General features: G+C 51.2%; 1 protein-coding gene across 1 annotated transcript in view; it reads right to left on the bottom strand.

The window, feature by feature from the left end:
- Nucleotides 1–24717, bottom strand: part of MYO18B (myosin XVIIIB) — a 198344-nt gene extending 173627 nt beyond the window's left edge. Inside the window, exons 1-10 of the mRNA XM_050924023.1 lie at nucleotides 24596–24717; nucleotides 19053–19176; nucleotides 17022–17179; nucleotides 13219–13917; nucleotides 12615–12681; nucleotides 11046–11158; nucleotides 9840–10016; nucleotides 8273–8471; nucleotides 5547–5689; nucleotides 1945–2045 (exon numbers count right to left, since the gene is read on the bottom strand). Of these exons, the coding sequence (XP_050779980.1) occupies nucleotides 1945–2045; nucleotides 5547–5689; nucleotides 8273–8471; nucleotides 9840–10016; nucleotides 11046–11158; nucleotides 12615–12681; nucleotides 13219–13917; nucleotides 17022–17179; nucleotides 19053–19089 (1694 nt within the window). The 5' untranslated portion in view covers nucleotides 19090–19176; nucleotides 24596–24717. The remainder of the gene's footprint in view (nucleotides 1–1944; nucleotides 2046–5546; nucleotides 5690–8272; nucleotides 8472–9839; nucleotides 10017–11045; nucleotides 11159–12614; nucleotides 12682–13218; nucleotides 13918–17021; nucleotides 17180–19052; nucleotides 19177–24595) is intronic.
- Nucleotides 24718–26252: the final 1535 nt, after the last annotated feature.

Genomic DNA, 26252 nt, shown 5'->3' with positions numbered 1-26252 from the left:
GAATCAGGCCCACTCTCTCACTGATGTAACACTTCTTTGACCCATATTTCTAAGTGTGTCATTTTTGTCTAGCATCTCTCTCCAAAACACACACACAGCTCCAGCCGAAACATCATCACATCGGGCTGCTGAAGTATTCACCCTTCTGTCCAGGGGATACATTTGGTTATTGAAATGGACCCTTTGTAATAACAAAGGGACATGGAAACTGCAGTGCCATCACCTAGCCGAGAACTGATACATTCGAAGGCACTGGGTCACGGTACAGCTGACTACTAATGAACATCAGAGGAGCAAGTGAGGGGAAATGTGCTGTGTGAAATATTGATCGGGTGGAAGATCTCAATCTATTGTGTGCTGAGGTTTGCAGTGGTGAGGTTATAGTCACAGGCAGTACTGTACCTCCACAAGGGATGACCCAAGTGACCAGCACACTGAAATTTTGTGGTTTGTAGCCTTTTTTTAAAGCTTACACCTGAAAACCATTCTCTGGGTGTAATCAGAGTGGCATGCACAATTGGTTAGAAGAGTCTAAATGGACCTATGCAGTGAAGATCTCCTCCTGACCTGCTATTTGCCTGTGCAACCTATGTTGCAAAAACAGAACTTCTGTACATTGTTACTAAAGAGGCAGCTACTGGTTAGAGAACATGAATTCGGCCTCTGTTTCCCACAGCTGTGGAAGGATTTTCCTGGCATTCCCTGAGGAATGGCTCCTGGACTCAGTGTGTGCAATATTCCTTCAGGAGTTGGGAGGAAAGAACTGCTTTTCATTCCTCTCTCTGTAACAGAGAGCTGAACAAACACGCCTCTGCCCCACAATGGCAAAGAAGCCGCCCTATTCGTTGAGACTGACCTGCCAGTGAGGAGACAGGGAGCCCTTCTGGGTAGACTGACCTCTGGGCCCCAGTGCTCCTTGTGGAGCTAGCGGGCCTCAGCCCTGACAGGACCCCAGCCCAGGGTCTCCTCCAGCAGTGCCTCTCTCACACACCAGACATAGCAACAAAGCAGCTCCAAGACCTGACATCCCTTGGCTGATGCTTTCCATCACATAATAGGGACTGTTTGCCAGGAAGTGCTAACAGAGCCTATTTACTTAGAGAGGCACATCTTTCCCTGACTGGTAACCCCGCCAAAGAGACCAGTAGCTCTCAGCACAAACAGAAACAGACAGGAGAGAGATTGCTAGAGTCCCTCGTAGTCCATATGTGTTTCTCACAGGCTCCATTCTCACCTGGAAGCCTCTGCACAGAGCTCAGTGACCCTCCTGACAGCCCCTCCAATGCAAGAGTTAACTAGCCTGTTCCTTGCCTGCTGTCCCCTCCCACCCATCACTGCCTCCTCCTCACACCTCTCTATACTGCTGCACATTCTCTGGAGGCCCCCATGCATTCCTCTGGGTTCATGATCAATCCTATCCTCAGCAAAGCTCCTCCAGGAACTCACTTGGGTATTTACAGGATCATAGAAATGTGGGACTAGAGGGGATCTCGAGAGGTCATCTAGTCCAGTCGCCTGCACTGAGGCAGGACCAAGTATTATCTAGCCCATCCCTGGCAGGGATTTGCCCAACCTGTTCTTAAAAACCTCCAGAAATAGGTATTCCACCACCTCCTTTGCAAGCCTGTTGCAGAGCTTAACTACCCTTAGAGCTAGAGAGTTTGTCCTAAAATCAAACCTCAATCTCCCCGGCTGCACGTGATGACCTTGCTGAGGTTGGTCCCATTGCTTTTGTCCCTTGAACTGTCTTCATGAACCCATCCCCTGGGGAGGGTACATATTAACACGTCACACTCCCTCACCCAATCTCGTTAGACCCGTCTGTGCTGGATGCGTCACTTCCAGTGGCTCCATCCCCACGGCATCTAGCCACGAGTGCATGGCGGAAAGCTATCGCACACGGACACACCAGATTTCGTCCCACACACACGGCCTCAGCTATACCTGTGAGCCATGTCCAGGCCTGCCAGCATCTGAGAAAAGACACTGAAGTTGCTCTCTCCTTCTGGTTGCTGTGCGACACGGACCCTTTCCAACAGCATCGTCTGGCAGAGGGAAGAAAGAGAAGCTCAGCATCCACTCCCCAGCCTGCAATCCCCGCCCAGGGCCAGCCAGAGACTGTGAAACCCAGACTGGCTGGGACTAGCCAAATGACCCTCGTACGTTGTGATGGGAGGGGTTCTTTACGCCGAACGCCCATCACTGGCCAGATTAGAGTCACTGAGGAGTGAGCCAGACCCACAGACCTGGGGATAGGACGATGCCACCTGGATTTTTTACATATTTTCTATGTGGACAAAAGGTTAAAGCTTTTGAAAATGAATTATTTGAGAGACCAAACTTTTCCCTGGGTTACACCAGCCCTGCACCCCTGCAAGATAAGTGGTGTAACTGAGAGGAGGATTTAGCCCAAGGCACGAAGGGGTAAAACTTTCAACAGCATGTAAGGGCCTTTCAATGGAACTTGGGCGCTGTTGAAAACACTAATGGCCACTCTGAAGTGATACTTCCTTTCTTATCCCAGGGACAGGCAAACCATTCCCGGACTGGAAACGAGCCTGAACCAAACTCTCTGATCTTTATTATTCGTTATGGCTGAGTGCCCGTGCCTTTGCAGCTGAAGTGCCAACCTACTGCAAAGAGCCGATTCTTGTGATGGTTCCCCTAGAGCTGCAGGTGATTATCCGCTATGCAGTGCCATACAGCGGTGCATGTTCAAATGGCTCAGACACACCTCACCACACATTCAGTGCTGAGCCAAGACAAGCCAATCCTGCCAGCAGAAAGTGGGGTGGAGCCCGGCAGCTTCGCCATCACTGCTTACTACAAAGACTTGCTCTTGGAAACCAGGCCCCCCCGGTATGTGACTCCTTGCTGCTCTCTCCTATGTGCTGGGAACAGCCTGTTCCACTCTGCCATTAACTTCTCAACCCACTCACGTTAGCCCTGGCATTCTGACCTGTGCAAGTAGGAAGCCAAGGGGGTTATGCTCCCACATGGGACACCTTGGTGAGTTGAAGGGAAAGGAAAGACAGAAAAGCCTCCATTGCCTGGAGCATCTCGCTGTGCACACAATAGCTGGCCTCTTTCAAACTCAGGCATTCAGGGAACTTAATCTCAGAAGAAGAAGAATCGATGCAGTGGATTTCAAGGAGCATTAGAAATAGAAATAGCAAGAGAGCCAAAGTCAGCCTTGAGCTGCACCAGGGGTGTCTCTTCTAGTCTGCCCTTCCCCAGGCAGCTGCAGGGCTGGTTCCCATCTTGTGGCTCAGCAGAGAGGCCCAGCTAATGCACTCAGGGGACGGTTCCAGGCCTAAGGCAAGGTCTGCTAGCTCCGAGGCAGGGCCAGAGCAGTAGTCAGCATGTGCCAGCGACATGCAAGGGATATATGCTGCTAGATTCTTGGTCCCTGGGATTCCCACCCAAGTACCTCAGCTCCTGAGAGCAAGGGGAGAGCTTTGCTTCCCTTAGCTGCAGTGATAATGAAAGCAGATAGAGGCTTCTGTTTAATTTCATGGCCAACATGTATGGTATTGCTAATTAAATGCCAGATTAGAGATTTACTTATGCATATTTCACACCAGTCACATTCTGCTCGTCTCCCCAAGACAACATGGCTGGTTACTGGCTGCTGTGGAGCCCGGTGGCATCACTAAAAAAGCTCCTGTTTGGCAGGAATTTGGATGACTCCAATGCTGGACAGACGAGAGACTGGGGACACGTGCAGGGCTGCAGTTACCATCACTGTCCCTCCTGGTAGCAAACAGGTAGAGGCAATTTCCATTAAATACACAGAAACCAGCTGCCAGTCAGAGCTCAGGCCGCCCCCAGGTTCTGAGGCACTTTGGTTTATCTTAGAGCAGCGGAGAAGCCAGAGCCCTGGACAGCCGGTGCGGATGTTACTTTTTGCCTATGAACTGAATATTCCACCAGAATGTTCTTCCCGGCAGGGGTGTGTCATAAACAGATAGCTAAGGGTTAATGTTCTTTTACCTGGAAAGGGTTAACACAGAGAACCAAACACCTGACCAGAGGACCAATCAGGAAACAAGACTTTTTCAAATCTGGGTGGAGGGAAGTTTTGGGTGTGAGTTCTTTGTTCTTTGTCTTGGGTCTGACCCTCTCGGCTCTGAGAGTGATTTTTCTATCTCCTGCCTTTCTAATCTTCTGTTTCCAAGTTGTAAGTACAATAATAGTAAGACAATAGGTTTATATTGTTTTTTTGTATTTACATGAGTGTAGTTGCTGGAATGTGTTAAATTGTATTCTTTTTGGATAAGGCTGTTTATTCATTTTTTTCCCTTTAAGCAATTGACCCTGTATATTGTCACCTTAATACAGAGACTATTTTTAATGTCCTTTTTCTTTCTTTTATATAAAGCTTTCTTTTTAAGACCTGTTGGAGTTTTTCTTTAGTGGGGACTCCAGGGAATTGAGTCTGCAGCTCACCAGGGAATTGGTGGGAGGAAGAAGTCAGGGGGAAAATCTCTTTGCGTTAGAGTTACTAAGCCTGACTTTGCATACCCTCTGGGTGAGGGAGAAGAGAGATTAGATCTCTCGGTACTTGTGTTTCCAGGACTGGAAGCAGGGAATCTCCTAGGGTCGTCCAGGGAGGGGAGCCTGGGAGGAAGTAACAAGGAAACAAGGGGAGGGGGTTATTTCCCTTTGTTGTAAGACTCAAGGCATCTGAGTCTGGGGGTCCCCCAGGGAAGGTTTTGGGGAGACCACAGTGAGCTAGACATTGTATAATTCCTGGCTGGTGGCAGCAATTACCACGTCCAAGCTGGTAACTAAGCTCGGAGGTTTTCATGCTAACACCCATATTTTGGACGCTAAGGTCCAGATCCGGGAAGAAATGTTATGACAGGGTGGCCTTGCGTTCAGATTCATTTTAAATCAGCTTATTTTCTCCGGAGTTCGTATTCCACAGGCCAATGCAAACACATTCTGGTTTGTTAGCCGGGTCTGGCAACACTCCTTCGGCGTCGCCTGGCACCCAGCGCTGGACTCAAAGCAGGGACTCGAGTTCTAATTGTGGCCCCAGTGGCCTTGGGCGTGCTGCTCCCCTCTGCCTTGGTCTCCAGACAATGCTGACCTGCCTTGCATGGGTTGCCAGGGTTAAATAGCTGACACTAGAAGAGTGCTCTGCAAGGACTCAGTCGGATGATGACTGAACCAACCATGGAGTGAAGGGGTCTGCGTGGAAGGCAGCTGACCACTGACCTGCAATGCACATGGTCCAGGAACAGATCCCAGAATTCTCATACCCCATTAGACTCCAAGGAAGGGAGAAGTTTTATAGAGATGCTTTACTGGGCAGCCCTTACATTCCCCTTTACCTCCTATAAACCTCCACCCATTTGCATCCCCAGCAGGACACTGTGTGGTGCTGCTAGAGAGGGACCAACCCTGCACCTGGCATACAAGGGCACCAAAGAATTGCAGTAGGTCTCCTTTGGCCACTTGAGCTCTCTCATCTTCCCAGCGGAGGAGGCTGGCACTGCACAGCACCTGACCTGGGTGCGGTGGCAGGTGTATGCAGTTACCTGGAGGTGAGCGCCTGTTATTCGGCCTGTGCTGTTGAAATCCAGTGACATGACCATGGAGAAGCGAGTGGAAGCGCCATTGTGACAGGTGGTCACTGTCCCAAAAGCTTTGAGGATTGTGAACATGGCCTGAATCTTCTCCACTGCAAAAATCAACACAAACAGTCCAGTTTGCAACAAGCTCTGTGGCTGGCTGTAACAGAACACTGCATGCTTCCCCGGTTCGAATCCCAGCTCTCCATCTCCCTGGGCCCCAGTGCGACAGCTACACATGGCTGCTGCTATCCCAAAAGCATTCATGTTCTTCACTGAAAACCAGACCCTCCTCCAAGTCACAACTCCCAAGGCCATCTCTTTGGGCCCGCTTGGCAGACTCTCTTAGCAGGGAAGGCTGTGATGACACAGTGGAGGCCGCTGGCTCAGTGGTGTGCTGTGGCTCATCATTCTGTTTATACCTAGGGAGGGCCTTCATTTTTGCATGCAAGGTCATTGGGAGTTAACCCTGTTTAAACCTGGATCAGAAAACGTTTAATTTATTTGATTTTTTAAAAGTCACCTGTAGGCACCACCCAGGCTGCGGCCTCCTGCCCCAGCAATCAAACAATACAATGTAAATGTAGACCAGGGACTATCCAAAAAAGGAGCCATCTCAGTCCACGCCCTCCCCCACAGCCTTACCAGAGGGAGGGGAAGAGATGCAGGAAAGCCTAACAAACCCAGGCTCATAGGAAATGGGGTGTGGGAGCAAGTTCTAAAATCATTCCAAAATGTTACTGCACCGGGAGCATTTGAGACAGGCACATTATACAAGTAAAAGGGATAAATTGATACATATTCTTCCTTTCCCCTTTGTGCAAATAAAATAAAATAAAATGCAACCACAGTGTCAGATTCCACAGTCATCACATTGTAGCTGCATGGACTTTACCATCAATAGCTCGGAAAACACCTAGAACCTCATGTATCAGAAGCACAGGGGTTCCTACCACCTGAGCTACAAAAGAACCTCTGCTAGTCAGAATGGTGCTCGGACTTAGCAGGAATAGGAACACAAAGGTTGGGGGATTCCATTCACATCCCTGGAGAGGACAGTCCGGCCCTTTTCATTCCTATCTGTGATCAGTTCTGTGCACACATGGGAGAAGTTCCCCATAAACAGCCACACAAAGCCACCTCCTTCATATCCTTCCTTGACACTTTCCTCAGCCCTGAAGTCTACAAAACCTTGGCATTTACAGACCCGTGTGGTTCTTACTGAAGTAATAAACCTGGTGATTGGTTCAGAATAACTACATGTCCTGATCTGGGAAATACTGTCCAAGGTAAAAGTAGACCTGAAAAAGAATCTAGGATTAACACCAATGAGCTCCTGCTCCTTGGATTCCATACAAAGGAATTATCCTTATTAAATTCTATTCAAATAGTGGCTATCACATTTATCCAGTTGGAAAATATAGTTTGTTAGATTTTGGCTTTAAACAAATCCCATCAGCACCTCAGTAAATTCATAAAACTGGCCCCTACTCACTCTCGCAGTATGCTGAGCCCACTGCTTGCAATGCTGAGCCAGGCTAAAATTAATTATAATGATCTGTATTATGGCAGCACCCAGCAGCCCCAGTTAGAGACCAGGCCCCACTATGCTAAGCACTGAACAAACACGGGACAAGGAGAGGCCCCTGCCCCCAACAGCTTACACAGAAATGTAGAAATGTCAGGCTGAAAGGGTCCTCCAGAGCTCGTCAGGGCCAGGCCCCGGCATTGAGGCAGGATCAAGTAAATAGACCATCCCTGGTAGGGGTTTGTCCAACCTGTTCTTAAAAAACCTCCAGTGATGGGAATTCCACAGCCTCCTATGGAAGCCTGTTCCAGAGCTTAACTACTTTACAGCTAGAAAGTTTTTCTACTAGCTAACTTCAATCTCCCTTGCTGCAGATTAAGCCCATGACTTCTTTTCCTACCTTCAGTGGACAGGGAGAACAATTGATCACCCTCCTCTGTATAACAGCCCTGAACATATGTGAAGACTGTTCTGAGGTACCACTTACCCAGCCTTCCCTCATAAGTCAGGGTTTCTAAACCTCGTATCATTTTTGTTGCCCTCCTCTGAACTCTCTCCAGATTGTCCAAATCTTTCCTAAAGTGGGACACCCAGAACTGGACACAGAACTCAAGCTGAGGCCTCACCAGTGCCGAGCAGAGTGGGACAATTACCTCCTCTGTCTTACATACTATACTCCTGCTAATACACCCCAGAATTATATTTGCCTTTTTCACAGCTGCTGCACATTGCCGACTCCTATCCAGAGCCCAGAGTCTTTTCAGCAGTGCTACCCTCTAGCCAGTAATTCCTCATTTTGTAACTGTGCATTTCGTAAGTGACGTGCTTTGCAGTTGTCTTTATTGAATTTCATCTTGATTTCAGACCAGTTCTGCACGTGGCCAATGTAAGTATCGGACAAGACACAACAGGCAGACAGACAGAAGGAGAGCACAAGTGCAGAGGAGTATCGTCTCATTGTTCTCCCCCAGCCATTAGTCTGTCTCCACCAGTTGTTTCTTCACTTATACTTGGATTGCAAGCTGTTTGGGGCAGGGACTGTCTCTTTGTTCTGTGGATGTACAGTGCCTAGCACAGCGGAGTCCTGGTCCATCAGTGGGCTCCGTAGGTGGAACTGCAGTACCCAGAACAATAACGTGCAGACATAGCCATCCGCTGGCAGTACCTGAGACTCTGTTGTCCACGCTGCGGGAGGCGCCCACCAGGTATTCCAGAGCGCTCTGGCAGCAGGTTGTTTTCCCGGCACCACTTCTCCCCAAGGGCACAATTGCCTGGTCCTGCTGGTGCATGAGCAGACTCCAGTAGGCTTTCTGTGCCACGGAGCAGATGTGAGGGGGCATGTTGTCTCTCTTCCCTTTGAACACCTAGAGACAGAAGGGCCGCGTGAAGCAGCTGCTCTAATGATCTCGCTGAACACGGAGTCGCCTGGTGGGGTTCTCAGACATGAAAGATTTCAAAGGTTTTCACATCAAGCCCGTCTGTTTCCACTTAGGCTGCGCTTTGTAACCCCAGTGGGCTTCCCTGCAGCAGGCCCTTTCACCGCTCCTTCCCTGAAGCACCTCCCTCGCCTTGAGCCTGGCTGACGCTCGCACTGGAGGGACAGACGGTTCCAGATCACAGGATAGGCGCATGCGAGCAGAGAAAGCCCACTGTTAACGAGCCCATCTGTTAATGAACAGCTGTGCCTTTAACAGGATTCCTCCTCTCTCTGCCCCTTCATGTCACCCACTGGCCCAGTTTCCCAGAGCTCTGGGAAACCCAATTCCTGTTTTGCAGAATTTCAGTTTTCTCTCCGTTTTCAGTGCACACCTCTGCAAAATACATCGCTTTTTTTGCAATTCTAGCAAAACAGCTCTTTTCTCACTCAAAGCAGGCAAGCACACACTTCTAATGAGAACAACCATCTCCTCGTGCATTCAAAAGGGTGAAAGAGAAAGGCCTGCTTCACTTAGGGTGACTAGATAGCAAATGTGAAAAATCGGGACAGGAGGTGGGGGTAATAGGAGCTTATATAAGAAAAAGACCCAAAAATCAGGACTGTCCCTATAAAATCCGGACATCTGGTCACCTTAGCTTCACCCAGCTTTTGCTTCGAAATGGGTCCGCTTTTGTTTGAAAAGTTCATGTGAACTGGGCTTAGTTTCAAGTGCCTGATGCAAGGCAATCTCCCCCCTTGATTTTTCGTACCGCTTTGCATTTCATTACGGACATGTCTCACTCCCCTCAGTTTGCTCTGCCAGGCCCTATGCAAAGACCCAGGTTTTGATTCCACCACAAGGAGTGAGGATGCTCAGGCTGATAAATCCCACGTATGCTGATAAGAAAATGGAGCCCTATGTATTATTTTCAGCCAATACAGGAGCCCCAGTCCTGCTTCCCCAGATACGAGCTGTGCATAGTTCCCTCACACTCTGCTTCCCAGCCCCCGTTCTGTGGTTATGATGGTTTCGTGGCACCACCTATTGGACACTGATGGAATCCAAGGGATTCTCCTAAGAAAGGCCACCAGGGAACAGGACCCCATTCACTGAAGATCACTTTCCAAACCAAACAAATAAAACCCTCTAATGTGCTTCTAAAAAAGCTTCCCTGTGAAATACGTGGCATAAACCGAGCAGCCAATAGTGTAGGCTTTGCAGCTGTCCCAAATCCAAGCTAGGGAACCCATCTACCACATCACACCATCATGTAGCCTCTGCTGAGCCACGTCACAGGGCCAGCCCACCACTCACCTTTCCTGAGTAGTTAGTAGTGGCCCAGCTGGGCTTGAGGGCAATCAGGGTGGGCCCTGCATAAGTGTGGCAGAGCTGGGACTGGTACCGGTGCTGGAGTGTGTTAATGACACTCGATTCATTCAGACTGAGAAGTGCTGCAAGATCTTCCGTGTAATCCAGTCTGGAGGGATTGGTCTACAAAAAATAATGCACAAGAAGCCGCTTGATGGCCCAGCTGTGCTGGAGAGATTCATTTCATTCCTTGCAGCGCACAGCTGATAACACTGATCACCTGGGAAACCTAACATTTCTCCAGCTCAATCCAGAGTTTCCTGTGATCACCCTTGGAATGGGGGGAGGGTGCCCAGCTAGAGACCTCATGAGATATGACTCCCTGGGGTAGAGAAGTGGTCAGTTTTGGTGCTGCTACATTTATATGCATACAGACATACCACCCAAAACATGCTAGACACTTTCCAAACCAATCGGAGGCCACAGTCCCTTCCCCAAGAGCTCACATTTTAATAGGGTTGAGTACAATTAACTGTGAGGAGGAACCAAAATCATTGCAGAGCTTGGTAGTGTCTTGCAAAGTAGGTCCATGAATAGAGCCATGTGGCAGCCAGAGCATTACTCCACCTCTGCAATTGCAAACTGCAGCCTGATGTGCAAGAGATTCCAAGCACTGCAGCCGATCACAAAGGAGAGTCAATTACCGAACAGCCAAAAAGTCTCATAAACACAGGGAGAATCTCCAGCCATCAGACAGGACCAGGGCCGGCTCCAGGTTTTCTGCTACCCCAAGTGGGAAAAAAAAAAGCCGCGACAGCATGATCACGCCGCTCCACTCTTCAGCGGCAATTCGTCTGCTGGTCCTTCGCTCCAAGAGGGACTGAGGGACCCACTGTCGAATTGCCACCGAAGGCCCAGATATGCTGCCTGTATAGCAGCCAGAGGGCCGCCCCTTGGTATTGGCCACCCCAAGCACTTGCTTCTTTAGCTGCTGCCTGGAGCCGGCCCTGGACAGGACATCCAGTAGGGATGGGGGCCCACGTATGTCAGCATAAGCTGGCGCAGCTCCACTGATTTCAGCAGAGCTGCCCCCACCTTGCAGGAGCAGTGAGGTTTGCCTTGGGGCAAAGAGACCATTTCGGCTGGGATGGACGAAGAGACTTTCCAGGCAGGTTTGACAGCATCTGTGGGGTTTTATTTCTGGGTACTCACCCGGTGAACGTCCTCCTCGTCCACCTCAATGACAGTGTTGTCAGCTTCTAAGCGAATCCTTACCCTCCCAACTGGCAGCTCCGGGGTCCCCACATCCGGCTTCAGCACGGTAGCTGCAAGAAAAGCCCACAGATGAGCTCTTTCCTAAATAAGAGGCAGCTAATTACAGAGGTAGCTGAAGCACAAGGTGTGGTTCTTGTTCAGAGAACTACAGGGGAGCCAATTCTGATCTCGCCCCAGCACTGTGCACTAAGAACTTCTTGTGCGCCCCAGCAAGGTTTACACAGCCCAAGCAGTGCACAATGCTGTAATGTGCATAGCCCAAAGGGCTCTGTCTCCACTGCAAGCGTAGGTATGATGGCAGCACAGGTCGGCACGCACATTTAATCTAGCCAGCATGGGTAACAGTGTATAGAGATGTGGCAGAGCAGGCTTCAGCACAGGCCAGCACCAGAGTACATATTAAGGGTCCCAGATGGCTTGTTCTCCGGTTGCTAGTCCATGCTGAAGTCTGTTCTGACAGTTCATCACCACTATTGTCACCCATGCTAACTAGAGTCACGTTAGCACAGTTAAGTCTACCCCCATTGCATTCACACCTCCACTTGCAGAGGAGACGTGAGTCACATTTCCTGTTACGTACACGTACTGCCAGAGCGAGGGAAAGAGGCCACAGTATAAACGAGGGATTCAGACTAGCTTATAAAACCAACTCTGAGAGTTAACAACAGTGTGCACAGAAAAGCATCATGGGAAATACCTTAAAGAATACGAAATGCTGCCGGTACTGGAAGAACGATACGGGGGAGGGCAATATGGGCTCCAATGTTTGTATGCCTTCAATGAGAGCGACTAACAGGAAAGAGATCCTGCCAGGTATTAGGTTTGCTGTTGTACTTCAAGGGTGATACTTTGCCTCTCTCCCCACTACCATCTGGAGGCTTAGTGGCACTTGCACCTTGCACGGCCCTTTACACATAATAATCCTGTTTCACGCACTCCTGCCCGTGAGAAAGCCAGACAAGATTCAACCCATTTCACAGATCAGGAGAAGCAAGTCATCCAAACCTAATGGATGAATCTCTGGACAGGCTGAGCTCCCACTAACCTTTCTGGGGCCATGCAGGCAGGAGGCATTTGGCACTTTAGAGACCAGGCCAGGCAGGACTTGGCCAAGCCACACACTGAGTCCTGACGGAGCCCGGAGTGGAACCAGGAGCCTCGCTCCCAGACCCCTGTTGTAACTGCCAGACTAGGAGGGGTCACAGCTCTTAGGAGAGGCTCCTCTCCTGTCTGAGTCTCAGCAGTGGCCACACAGGAATAGCCAGACTGGATCAGACCCGAGATCCACCTAGTCCAGCACCCTGGCCGCAAGGGTGGCCAGTGCCAGTTGCTTCAGAGGAAGAAGCCCTGTAGTCTGTAGTGTTGGGATTAGCTTCCCCAGGGAGGGTCCTCCTAGCCCCCAGTGGTGCATCCAAAGCTGGAGGGTTTATCTCCCTTCCAAACAACACCAAAGCAAGTTACTCAGCTTAGGCATCACAGAGTGCAGGCGGAGAAAATGAAGGTTACCGAGTGTAAACCCGTCTTTCTGGACAAGCCAAACTTTCTCTGTTTCATACCACACGTCGTCATGAACCTGGAGACAAAAAGAGAGTCAGAGTCCTGCAGCAGGAGACAGTGAAGTAGAGGCAGTTCTAATCTGATCTTTTAACAAAGTCTTTGACCTTTGCTCTCACACACAATGACCATTTGCTTTCCAGCCGCAGGAATTAGCACTTTCCTGTTAAAGATCTTCATTTGTATTACACAAGACTTCTTTCCTGTTTGCTGGGTTACTTAGTTACAGGGGTATAGAGACTGCAAATGCTTGCTATTACATTATAACTGGGTACAGATACATGAAAACAATGCATGCAACATCCCACCTGGTTTTCATGAAATTTAAATACTAAACATTCTTCCACATTTTAACATCTGCATGCATTCTAATCAACTTGTCACTTTTAAGTCTACATAACATACTGAGTCCTCTGATCTGGGACCTTAAACAGCTTCTATTTTGTTTCAGTTCTCCCGTATCGAAGGGGTTTTTACTCTAACTCCATGGCGTATAGAGAGTCCTGCCCTATGCTCTAGCTGAGAAGCAGGACACATGGACAGGGCACAAAATCACCTTGTCTGAGTCTGTGCTTTCCCCTGACTCCTTGATTTCTACAGGCTCCTTCTTATTTTCCACTGGTTCCTCCTCGATTTCCACTGGTTCCTCCTCAATTTCTCCAGGCTTCTTCTTGACCTCCCCTTGTTCCTCCTTGATTTCCACTGGTTCTTCCTTGATTTCCCCAGGCTTCTCCTTAATCTCTTCTTGCCCCTTCTTGATTTCAGCCTTGATTTGGGGCTCCCGCTGCTTCTTCATTACTGCCTTCTCTTTCCCTGAACTTTCAGGAGGTTTTCTCCTCAGTGAGTTGCCCTCCTTTGCAGGATCTTCAGAGTGGCGCTGAAAATCCTTAACAGTTGGAGCACCAGCAGGGGCATTTTCCCCTTTACTTTGTTCCTTAGAGCTCTGCTCAGGACATGGAGGTTTGGCAACCTTGGGCTCATCTGGCGGGATTGTCTCCCCTAGTTTGGGAGTGGCTGCTGCCTTTTCAGATGCTGGAGAGGTGGCTTTCGTGATGTTGCTCCTCTTCACGACTCTCTTGAAGGGAAGAGGCTTTCTCGGTGCAACTTCCGCTGCCATTTCCCCTTCGTGCTTCTCTCCATTCAGGCCGTTTTGCAGCAGTTGCCCTTCACTTGCCATTTCTCCTCTTACTTCAAGGATGTTCTCATCCTGTATCACAAACTGCTGCACGTGGTTGTCATCAGGCTTCCCAGGAGGCTAAAAACAAAATCAAGATGAAGCTGAGCCTGTTAGCATTAAGCCTGGTGATACCAGAGGAATAACTCACTCGGTGAATTCATCAGCCCGGATTTGGCAGCCAACAGGCACCAGGGTCTCTGCAGAAACTTAGACCCAGCCTCATCTCAGGCACAGAGCTACAGGGGGGTTGGTGAGGTGCTCTCCTCACCTGGGGGTTGAGGAGGGTTTGATTTTAGAGAGAGACTTGGAGCAACTAAAAGTATCTTCCAATTGATAGGGATAAACTGCAGGGTCAGATCACAAATCGCAAGAACCGCAATACGCACTCAGGGCAACGTCTCAAAAGCAGCTTTGTCCTTATGTCTCATTTTCAGCAGTGATGTTGGCTCCTAGATCCTAATTCAGTGAGGCCAGATTTCCAAAGTTATTTAGGTGCCTAAATGAGCAGAGAGGCAGCTCATGCGATTTGGAAAAGGCCCCGGGCTCCTGACTCCCATTGATTTCACTTTGAAGTTAGGTGCCCAGGTGCTTTGGAAAACCCCACGTGACGCTCATCTAGTCCTTCAGGTGCCAAATACCTGTGAAAACCTGGCCCTTCTGACAATGTTACCCAGGGTCTAATCCTGCAAGGTGCCGAGCAGAGCTGGTGGACAAATTTCATGCCAGCCCTAGTGCCAGCATCTTCGGTGGAGCTGAGCATGCTGAACGCCTGGCAGGGCTGGACACCTAGGGACCTAAGGATCTTGCCCTGACCCAGGGAAGCATACAATGCTTGCTTTAACTCGAACGTGTGAGCTGGAGCCCAAACCCCTGGGGCTTAATTAGAACGGAGGCCTTGAGCTGGCCCTCTGCAGAAAGGCCAGTCGCATCCCCGGCTGCACACAGTCTGAGAGACCCCTGTTTCTCCTTCCAAGCACTCCCTGTTAGCCTGTCCAGTCTAGCTCCATTCTCTGCTTGGCCATGACTCAGGCAGTGGAGGTGATAGTGAGGGAATTAACAACAGCCTTGTCACCTGGCCCTATCTATCCATTACCCTTTGGGGCTGTATCTAGCTAGGGAAGACAGAATTCTTCTCCCAGGAGAAGTTCTGTTGGCACAGGGATGGAACTGTCATCGAACAGACTCTGCACTTCCCTTGCTGGCTAGTTGCACCTTTGAACCTTCTGTTTTGGGCAGTGATCCAGGGATCAGGAGGCTCAACGTGCACCACAGAGAATTTTTCACTTTGCCCAATTTCTAGAATGGCTGTGAAGCGTGTCTAGGGTGGCTAATTGCACTAGTAAATAGTGCCTCAGATATACATTAATAGTGCTCAGTCTCTGCCCAAGGAAAATGCTGGCATTCACTGGGACTAACTCCCTGTTTTCATCGCTACCCAGCAAACTCCAACCCGGAGCCAGGCAGCCCAGTACCTTCAAGGGAAATTCCAGGACAGCGCGGCCTTCCGGTGACCACAGGCTACCTGGCACATTCCCGAGGAACCTTCCCTTGGTAACATCATTGGAAGTGCTGCTTCCAGTGCACACGTCCCCTGGCTGCCTTCTGACTGACCTGGCCTGGCCCTGCCGCCAGAGCACCTGTACAAACAGATTGCTTTGCCTACTAGAAAAGACAGAGATTCCTTGGGATCTGGAGGGCAGTTTTATCAATGGGGCTGATCTTTTCTCACAGCTGTGGCTGCTCAGGACCCTGGGAATCTAGCTGGGATCAAGGCAACTGGTCTGAACGGCAAGCCGGACCTCCTGGGGCGGGTCCCAAGGCTGGAAAGAGTGTAAGTCAGGCCAGCATTTGGCTCCCACTGACTCCCAAGCTCAAATAGCTTTGATTAGGTTAATAGATTGTAAGGCCAGAAGGGACCACAGTGATCCTCTAGTCTGACCTCCTGCATAGCCCATGCCGCAGGATTTCACTGAATTCAGTCCTGTTTGAAACAGATCAGAACTTTCAGAAACACACCCAATCCTGCTTTAAATACTACCAGCGATGCAGAATCCATCATGGCCCTCGGTAAATGTTCCAGTGGTTAATTACCCTCACTGTAAAAAACATGTACGGTACTTAATTCCCAGTCCAAATTTGTCTGGCTTCAACTTCCAACCATTTAATCTTGTTAAACCTTTGCCTGCTAGACTGAGGGGCCCTTTAGCAAATTTCTGTTCTCCACGTCGGTACTTACAGACTGTGAATACCCTTAACCTTCTCTTTGTTAAGCTACATAGACTTAAGGAGCTCAGTGGATCACTATGTGGCATGTTCTCCAACCTTTTAATTATTTTTTGGCTCTTCTCTCAACCCTCTCCAACTTATTCATTTATTACCCATTTGAAGACACTGCCCTGATTCAGATTCCTGCATCTCACGTGAAAAACTTTGCAACTAGCACCAAACACTCCAGTGACAGCAGCTGTCATAGAAAGACACTGGGGACTTTGGGTTTGGTATTGCTCATGGACAAGGTGACCAGATGTCCTGTTTTTAAAGGGACTGTCCCATTTTGGGGGACTTTTTCTTATATAGGCGCCTATTACTCCCCACCCCTACCCTGTTTTTTCACAGTTACTATCTGGTCAGCCTACTCATGGACCAACTACCAACCTGGGTTGAGGAGCCTTGCAAGCTTTGATATTATTGTCTATTAACAATTAGCTCTGTTAGGAAGATTCATTACCAGTGTTTTCATCCTCTGCAGTGAGGCTCCAGCACTTTTGATCTGTTAGTAGCACAATTGTGCAAACAAGAGTAAAACTAGCAGCTTCTCCCCTCTTGCTCCCGGCAGCCCTCACTAAACCCAAATCTTAGCACTTGTAATGTCATGGACAACAACATTCTGCCTTTCTAGCACCGAGGCATTTTCAAGGTGTACTCATTATCCCAGGTGCACAGATACTGGGGCCCTGTCAGCTTGTCAATGGGGGATGAACCTGGGACATCCAGCACTAAAAGCACCAGCCATTACTAATTGAGCTAAAGGAGCAACTCCTCTAACAGGAAATTGTAGTAGTCTGGTATCCTGTGGCCCAGCAAACTGAGGGGGCCACGCCATACACATGTGATGGAGGAGGTTACACCAACAGCTGACCCCCAGGATACTGAATGCGGGGTACAATTCGTTCGGTACTTACATCTTCTTTGGAGTTCAAGGTGCCTTTCTCTTTCCGTTTAGCTACCTTGGATTCTTTCTCTGTTTCCCGAACAAGCTGTTTGATGAATCCCCCAGGAATCACTGAGAAAAGCAGAGATGGCGAGGAAGGGGGTGGACTCTGGTCCTCTTCCCTGATCTGTTTGCACAAGCAGAGGCTACATTATTTGATAGCATGCCTCGTGGGCTCTGGCAAAGGTCTGCTCTTCGGGCTCAGACGGCATCACAACCCCCTCAGAGAGCAGTTAGTCAACATACATGACGCAACCAAGTCCCGTACTCTGCTATAGCATCACACGGGGGTAGCAAAGTGAGAGAGACATGGCTGGAGGCTTGCAGAGCTCTATCCAACAATCAGACATTCTCGTCGCTCATCATACCACCATCACTCACGATCTGGAACTGGACTCTCCCCTTGCTGAATTTATTCCCTCCCCAGGGCTGCATCTACTACAGGTATGTGTAGGCTGACTTGTTATTGTAGGGTTGCTTGAGAGTCTTGGGGTTGCACCTGCTGGGTTGTTGTGGGGTTGCCTATGAGCACACGACTGTTGTCGTAGGGTCACTCATGAAGACCAGACTAGCAGCACCAATTTCTTTCCAAACAACTAAGCAAATTTAAGGGAAATACCCCACATGGAACTGCAGGGGAGCTTTCCAAAGGACCAAGGGCAGTTAGATGACATCCCCCAATGCAATTCCCCCTTGCACCTCTGAAAATCACTGGGGACTTTGCCGGAGTGGTCTAATTTGAGGCCATCTAGCCTAGTCATTGCCCCATTAACTAGCGCTCCCTCCTTTGCTTATGACATTTCAGACGTTTCCTACACGTTTCCCCATTTGTGCTGAACAAGATGTGCAGCTGGGTTTTTTGTTGTTGTTGTGTTTACCTTCAGTTGATTTAAAGCCACTAGCTATTTAGTGGACAAAAAGAAGTGCTGGATGAGTTTTCATCTGTTCCCCTGTATGCAGGCAGAAGCCGTCCAACCTTCTGAGGATACATATCCAGCACCTTTACAAGTGCCAGTGCAAGTCCATGGGTGGGCTTTAAAATGGAATATTTTGGTGTCCCTCTCACCACACACAGCACATACTAATACTTAATGGGGGGCCCCTTGAGCTGCTTGGGGCCCTAAGCAACTGCTTAGTCTGTCTATGCCTAGTACTGGCTTTACAATGTCCTAGTGTCCCTGGCAAAGCAGCCCCAAGGGTAGCTTGCAGAAGCAGATCGAGGCCTCCATAAACCATTATCCTCTCCTCCTCTTACAAGAGTGGACATGTGTAAGGGCCTCTTCCAAAGCTGACTGAAGCCAATGGAAAGACTTGCACTGCCCTCACCGGGCTTGGGATCTGGCCCCACACACATCGCAAAGGACGTGGCTGTTGCAAAGAGGCACAGGAACAGTCCCATTTTCAAACCTAGGAAAGCTCTGACAGTTCAGGCCCTTTAAACCTTCTTACTTGTGTCTGAAAGAAGACTGGAACTTCAGACCCATGATGTCCTCTCACACGCACCTGCACATGGCTTTAACCTCAGGTGAGGATAGTTATTCTACTTTTCAAGCATATTTTAACTCTCTTCTTCTACCTGGAATTTACTGGCAGGAGCCATCTGCTCCCAAGGCAGTAGAGAAATAGCTCACAACACAAAACACAACACACAAATGGCCCCCGATGTGCTAGGAGCTAGGATGCTCACAAAGGGCATTTGTGGAAGGCAGCAGGACATGCACAGGGGGCAACAAGCGAGCCATTGACTATGAGATGCCAAATCTAATGGGTAAAGTGAAACCAAAGGAATGGATCGTGCTGGCTAGCAAATGGTTAAAGCCAGGCGTGCTCCTTGCCCCCCTGCTGAAAGCGTTGCTACTGTGCAATTGGGAGCTCTTAGCTCCTTTCAATGATCTGCTCCTTCTAAGAGCCCGAGGCCCCACACCCAGGAGAGACATGCCACGTTAGGTGGGTGCCGGAGGGAACCCTGCCCCCGCAGCAGCACGAGTGTCGTCACTTTCCTTTTGCTCCCACAGTGCAAGGCGTGATGAGATGGCCATGCTTCTGCTGTGACCGTGCCTGAGGGCTGGAGAGCTTCGGGTGTGATACAAGGAATGATGCTTTATGAAGACAAATGACACATCGACCTGGGCCCCGGACCAGACACACACACATAGGAAGGCGGGAGGAGAGAAAAAACAAAGATGTCATTAGTCCATGAGCGAGAGATGTATGAAACACACAAGCTGCTCTGCCCCATCTCACCCTTCACGTGGGGTCCGACCCAGCGGGCTGAGCAGGCCCCTCTAAGTAGCCTGGCAACCAGTGATGCCGCCCCAGGGGGAGTAGCAGCAGGGGCGGCTCTAGACATTTTGCAGCCCCAAGCACGGCGGCACGCAGCGGGGGGCGCTCTGCCGGTCGCCAGTCCCACAGGGCTGAATTAACCTTTTGTGGGCCGGCACCAAACATATTTGTGATCCCCCATGGAGCAAATGGAGCATGGTGTTGGGAGGTCAGTCCCCGGAGCAAGGGGCCAGCCAGAGGCATAGGCACCAACTCCATGGGTGCTCCGGAGCTCCACACATACCAGCAGCCAAGTTCCCTCTGCCCCCTCCTTGCATCCTCCTCCCCTGAGCGCTCCATGTCTCTGCTGCCAAACAGCTGTTTGGGGCAGGACTTGGGTTGGGAAAGGTGGGGTGGGGACTCTGGGGAAGGGGTGGAATGGGGGTGGGGCAAGGGCAGGGCCGGGGGGGGGGTCAAGCACCCACCAGGCAGAGGGGAAGTCGGCACCTATGGAGAGGCAATGGGGTATGGCATGGCAGGGGTGGCCCTGCTCCGCCCAAGGCAAGGGCACTATTTACAAACTGGCAGCTGCCAGGCGCACAGTGGCCTGCGTGGCCCTGTGCTGCCAGCATGCCACTTCCCCTCAGGGTGGGCCTATGCCGCGCCACACAGCCCCCTCCCAACCCAACACCCCCTGACTCCTTATGGCTAGAGCCCCCCCAGACCCACTGTGCCCAGTGTTCCCCCAGACCCACCCACAAATCCACAGCCCCCTGCACACCACCACCCCTGCCCACAGCCCCACCACAATTGCCCAGCACCCCCCACGGAACCCCCACTCCCTAGTGCCCCAGCACACACAGATCTTCCCCACCCCTTCACAGTGCAGCACCTCCCACCCCAGGCTCCCCACAGACCCACTCCCCCAAGCCCTGCCTCCCAGCTGCAGTCACCAGCCTTGCTGGGAGGTGACTGTGTCTGCTGGGCTGAGACAGCAACGCAGCCAGGTAGGGAGACCAGATGTCCCATTTTTATAGGGACAATCCAGATTTTTGGGTCTTTTTCTTATATAGGCTCCTATTACCCCCCACCCCGTCCCGATTTTTCACACTTGCTGTCTGGTCACCCTACAGCCAGGGCTGGTCCCAGGGCCAGGAATCGCTGCAGCCCCTCGGGAGTGGTGCAATCAGCCAGCCCAGGACCTGCCCTGGCCCCGGCCAGGGTCCCTCAAGACACACTTCCCTGGGGGGCCCAGCCAAGCCCTTCACACTGTTCCCCCCCCACACACACACACACCTGGCTGAGACTGGCCAGGCTTCTGCCCCAGTCCCAGGTGGCTCAGCTCCAGGGAGAGAGCTGGTAGGAAGCAGACTGCCCAGAGCCAGAAGTGCATTGGGGTCCGGCCGGGAGGCTGAGAGGAGCAGGGGGGGGGTCGGGGTGGGTGGAGAAGAGTCCTCGGCCAGGGGGGCAGGCCGAGAGGAGCAAGTGGTGGGTGGGGGGAGCCAGTGCGGTCTCGGGGCGCAGTGCAAGCGGAGCAGGCTGGGGCCCCTTCTAGCATGGGCCCGGCTCCATGGAGCCGCTGTAAACCCGGCAGTGGCTGCCGCGGTAGCCCCTAGGCCTGTCCGAAATGAGCCCAGTGGGGAGGCGTGATGGAGTTCTCGGGGGGGCGCCCATCCTACCCCTGCTGGGTCACAGGCCGGCTCTCGAATCTTCCACTGCTGCTACCACGGGAGCCGCCTTGAGGCGGGCGGGCGGGGAGGGAAGCAGTGGCCTAGGGAGGGCACAGGTGGCTGCCAGTGTCTGGGTTTTCTAGCACACACAGAGACACACACGCACACAGAGACCGACAGACACACACACACAGAGGACAGACACACCCACCAACACACAGACACACATGCACGCACGCTGGCTAGGTCTGCCCAGAATATAGTTAGATAAACCAGTGGTTAAAATGCCAGTGGAGCCCTGGCGCCCTGACACCCAGCACCCTCCCACTCTAACCACTAGGCAGGAGGGATAGCTCAGTGGTTTGAGCATTGGCCTGCTAAACCCAGGGTTGTGAGTTCAGTCCTTGAGGGGGCCTCTTAGGGATCTGGGGCAAAAATCTGTCTGGGGCTTGGTCCTGTTCTGAGAAGGGGGCTGGACTAGATACCTCCTGAGGTCCCTTCCAACCCTGATATTGTAGGATTCAGCACTGCCTCCTAGCGCGGGGAGCAGAACCCAGGAGTCCTGACTCCCAGCCCCTGCTTTCAGCCCGGTGGGGGTGCTGGGCAGTGGATGGCTAGAGGCCCCTGGCACTGACACCAGCCTAGATCAGCAGGGCAGAACTCAAGCTGGCTTGCTCTTTACGTGCTCGGAGTCAGCGAGCAGAGCAGAGTCTTCCCCTTTCTCTTGGGGCTCTGAATTATCCCCAGGCTCTTCACAGGCAGGCAAAGGGCCTGGGTAGCCCAAGGCCGGACACTGCTGTCGGCATCTGCACTGGGGCTGACAATTGATTAAAGGCGACACAGACATCCCTGGCCAGCACTGTCCTCATTCTGCCCTGCCGTGGCAGTAGCTGTCCCCGTCCTCCTCTGGGGCCATTTCCAGCACAGGCTCAGCTTGCTGGTGTGCACAGGGGTGGGTGTTAACCAGACATCCCCAGGCTGCCAAGGATTGCCATTAACTGCTCGGGTGCAACAAAAGCATAAGCCTTGCCCATGGCTCCCCAGACAGGAGTGGGGCCTGGGGAATTGGCAGACATAGCACTTCTCTCTGACACCTTCCCTCCAAAGCTCTCTGGGCTGCACAGACATGACTTTAGCCCCATAACATGGCAGTGAGCTGAATATTATACCCATTTTACAGCTGTGTTAGCACTTAGCAGAGGAACTGGGAACAGAACCCAGACACCCTGGCTCACTGCACCACCCTCTCCCCTTCCTCAGCTGTGCGAGGAGCACGGGCACTGCACACCAGTATGGTCACCCTGGCTGGTCAAAGCAGAAACCCCTGCCAGGAGGAGGGGCGACATCATCCCATCTGCCACCAGATTCTGACCTCCTTCCCTGCTCTCAACAGCGACTGTTGATCTCGAGGTTTGTCTCGTGCTGAAGCCAGTGACAAGAGCTCCTCGTGACTGCATGGAGAGCCAGGTGAGGGCCCGTGAGCTCCCTGCCAGCAAAGGCCATGCCCTGCCTCACAGGGTCCATTTTACACCAAATAGTGAGGGGGAGAACAATGGAGATCTCTCTAGAATAGTGGTTTTGAGGTTTTCCATGTATCCCCCAGGCCTAGCCGCATGGAGGGGCTCCAACAATGTGTGGTACTTGCAGGTATGCTGTAAAGCTGGAGAGAGCAGCTCCCCCTGCCACGGGACAGCACGCCGCGCATATCCCCCTCCCCAGCGTCCCTCACATGGACTCCTGCAGTCCTAACATGTCCCCCATCGCTGGCAGGAGTGGCACACCCAGCTGGGAGCTGCACAGGGGCGTTGGAGGTTAAGATTCTGTGCTGCTCACCCAATGCCTACTGCCCTGGTAGCTTATTAATATGCAAATTGGGATGAATTGTCTCATAGATTTTTGAATGGGAGATGCCCCCAGACCTCATTGACAGACTGAAGTCTGGGCATGACGGCCTCCCCAGTCAGAACTTTCCTTAACTCTTTTGCCGTGCATTGCATATTCAAGGCAGCAGTGTCAGCAGCCTCTAAATACAGGTTACTGGAATGTAACCCACAGGCAGACCAGACACAGGCCTCAGGGGACATTTCATTGCCACAATTCATGTTACCTCCGAGCAAATGAAAATTCTTCCTCCCTTATCCTGAAAAGCAGCACTGAGCTGTGAGCCTTGGTGAGTTTAGTTGCCAATCGCTCTGCTGAGAGGCTGAACATGAGTGAGGGTTCCACACGATAAAGACTTTCCATCACTTTATGGCCAGACGTCTACTGGCGAAGTTAACACTTCATTCAGAAGCAAACAGCTCACAGAGGAAGTTGAGAAGCAGCTTCCAAAACTAACACATGAAACTCAGGTGCTAGAGACACTGATACTGTCCTGCGGCTTCGGACTGCAAACCTTACGAGCAGTAATTACGTCAGGCAGGACATTTGGTCCCAGGTGTTTTACGCTAAACTTGTTATTAAGAGCAGCCACGCTGCAAAGTTCTCTCCAGAGCTACCGTCAAGGATAACAAGCAGAAGGGCTACTCAACTCCGGGCCTCAGGGCTTCAGCCAATCTCTGGCTTTTGGAGACCTAATATGGGGAGCAAATGATCCCATAACTGCTACTGCCAGGTTCTTACACCTTCCTCTGAAGTAGCTGGTGCTGCCACTGTCAGAGACAGGCTACTGGGCTAGAAGGATCATGGATATGAGCAAGAGTTCTCAAAATGAGATTCTGGCCAGAAAGCGGTTTGTTTTTGCTTTCCAGGAGTTCAGTGCCCTGCAGCGTTACTGAAACTGGTGATCCTGGCAGGGGGAGGAGAGCAGGGCAGATAGTGATGACAAACAACAAAAGTCCTGGTGAATGAATCATGTAGTCTAAAAACCAAGAGAGTGACATACCCTGTGCTGTCCTTACACACACACACACACACACACACACACACACTCCATCTCCCCTACGATCCCCCCCACACCCCACCTCACCCACACACCCTGCCTACAAATACCACCTCCCCCACCCCCTCACACACACACCATCTCCCCCACACACACACCCCCACACACACCACCTCCTCCACGCAGCCCCCCACACCTCACCCACACACCCTGCCCTCAAACACCACCTCCCCCACGCACCCCCCCACTCCCCACACACACCTCCCCCACGCACCCCTCCACACACACACACCATCTCCCCCACACACACACCACCTCCTCCATGCAGCCCCCCACACCTCACCCACACACCCTGCCCACAAACAGCACCTTCCCCACGCACCCCCCCACTCCCCACACACACCACCTCCCCCACGCGCCCCCCCCACACAAACACCAGCTCCCCATGCACCCTCCTACACACACACCACCTCCCCCACACACCCCTCCCACACACACAATTTCTGTTTGCTGGGAGAGAAAAACCAGCCAATGGATGCAGTCCACCAAAGGCAAACCTGTTACTGTAGCCCTTCATAGCTAGCTAAAAATAGCCCCCCACCCGCTTTTGAAAGTCAAGAGCCCAGCAACAAGCACACTCAAAAAAGCCCATTTTGGATCCCAAAGCAACACATGTCTCCTTCAGGACACAAACCAAACCAACTGACCAAACAAGCCAAGCAGAGACTCTACCTTTTGTACAAGCGGCTCCGTGGGATTCAGGGAGTTAAAGTCCTAGACAGACGCCCGGTTCTATTAGCAGCTAAAAGATCCTACCAAGCAGAAAAAGCAAAGAGAGCAAGAGACCAGTGGAAAGGAGCTCCCCCTCGGCCGCCCCTCCCTTTCCCCGCCCCCTGCCATAGCAGCTGCTGAGTTGACACATGTCATTGCTAAAAATAAAGCCCAGCTCCAGGTTTGAGTGAGGGGACTGGCTGCTCCAAGGCCCACAGCCAAACGGGCTGGCAGGCAGGAGAGTTTTGGGGAATTCTATAAAGGGGAAGATGAGGGAGGGGGACATCGTTCCCCACCTGCCACCCCCCCCCAGACCACTCTCCTTGCAACTCACACACACTCTTCATCTACACCGACCTGCCCGTGTGAGCACACAGCTGAACATAACCAGATATTTGGGGACTGAAGAAGGTCTGATGCAAAGGGAAGAAAGTTTCCATCAACGGTTTAAGAATGTTCTTTGGTGAAACACGTCCTAATGGGATAAGTCCCGGCAGCGAGCTCAGCGGGCGGGAGCGGCTCCAGCCATCCACGCCCAGGCTGCACATCCTGCTGCTGGCACTTGGCAGGTGCAGCCTGCTGGCCCAGCAGCCGGGAGGCCCTTGCACCACCCCTGTTCTGGCTCGGAAGGAATCCGAGCAGCCCTGTTGCTAATAAGACGCAGCAGAAGTAAGGAGAGCTTTAAACTAGGTTCGACGGGGACAGGTGAGCAAAGCCACAGGTAAGTGGGGAACAAGACCTGGGAGATGGGTTGGAAACAGGAGGGAGCACGGGCTATAATGGCAGAGAGAAAGGAGGGTCAGGGCAAAGCTGGGAGGCAAGATCAGACCAGTATCTTAGATGCCTATATACAAATGCAAGAAGTATGGGTAATAAGCAGGAAGAACTGGAAGTGCTAATAAATAAATACAACTATGACATTGTTGGCATTACTGAAACTTGGTGGGATAATACACACGACTGGAATGTTGGTGTGGATGGGTATAGTTTGCTCAGGAAGGATACACAGGGGAAAAAGGGAGGAGGTGTTGCCTTATATATTAAAAATGTACACACTTGGACTGAGGTAGAGATGGACATAGGAGATGGGAGTGTTGAGAGTCTCTGGGTTAGGCTAAAAGGGGTAAAAAACACGGGTGATGTCGTGCTGGGAGTCTACTACAGGCCACCTAATCAGGTGGAAGAGGTGGATGAGGCTTTTTTCAAACAACTAACAAAATCATCCAAAGCCCAAGATTTGGTGGTGATGGGGGACTTCAACTATCCAGATATATGTCGGGAAAATAACACCGCGAGGCACAGACTATCCAATAAGTTCCTGGACTGCATTGCAGACAACATTTTATTTCAGAAAGTTGAAAAAGCTACTAGGGGGGAAGCTGTTCTAGACTTGATTTTAACAAATAGGGAAGAACTCGTTGAGAATTTGAAAGTAGAAGGAAGCTTGGGTGAAAGTGATCATGAAATCATAGAGTTTGCAATTCTAAGGAAGGGTAGAAGGGAGTACAGCAAAATAGAGACAATGGATTTCAGGAAGGTGGATTTTGGTAAGCTCAGAGAGCTGATAGGTAAGGTCCCATGGGAATCAAGACTGAGGGGAAAAACAACTGAGGAGAGT

Source organism: Gopherus flavomarginatus, chromosome 15 (genome assembly GCF_025201925.1).
Source record: "Gopherus flavomarginatus isolate rGopFla2 chromosome 15, rGopFla2.mat.asm, whole genome shotgun sequence".
Taxonomy (NCBI): Eukaryota; Metazoa; Chordata; order Testudines; family Testudinidae; genus Gopherus; species Gopherus flavomarginatus.
The sequence above is the reverse complement of the archived record's forward strand: the minus strand, read 5'-3'. Positions and strand labels throughout refer to the sequence as shown.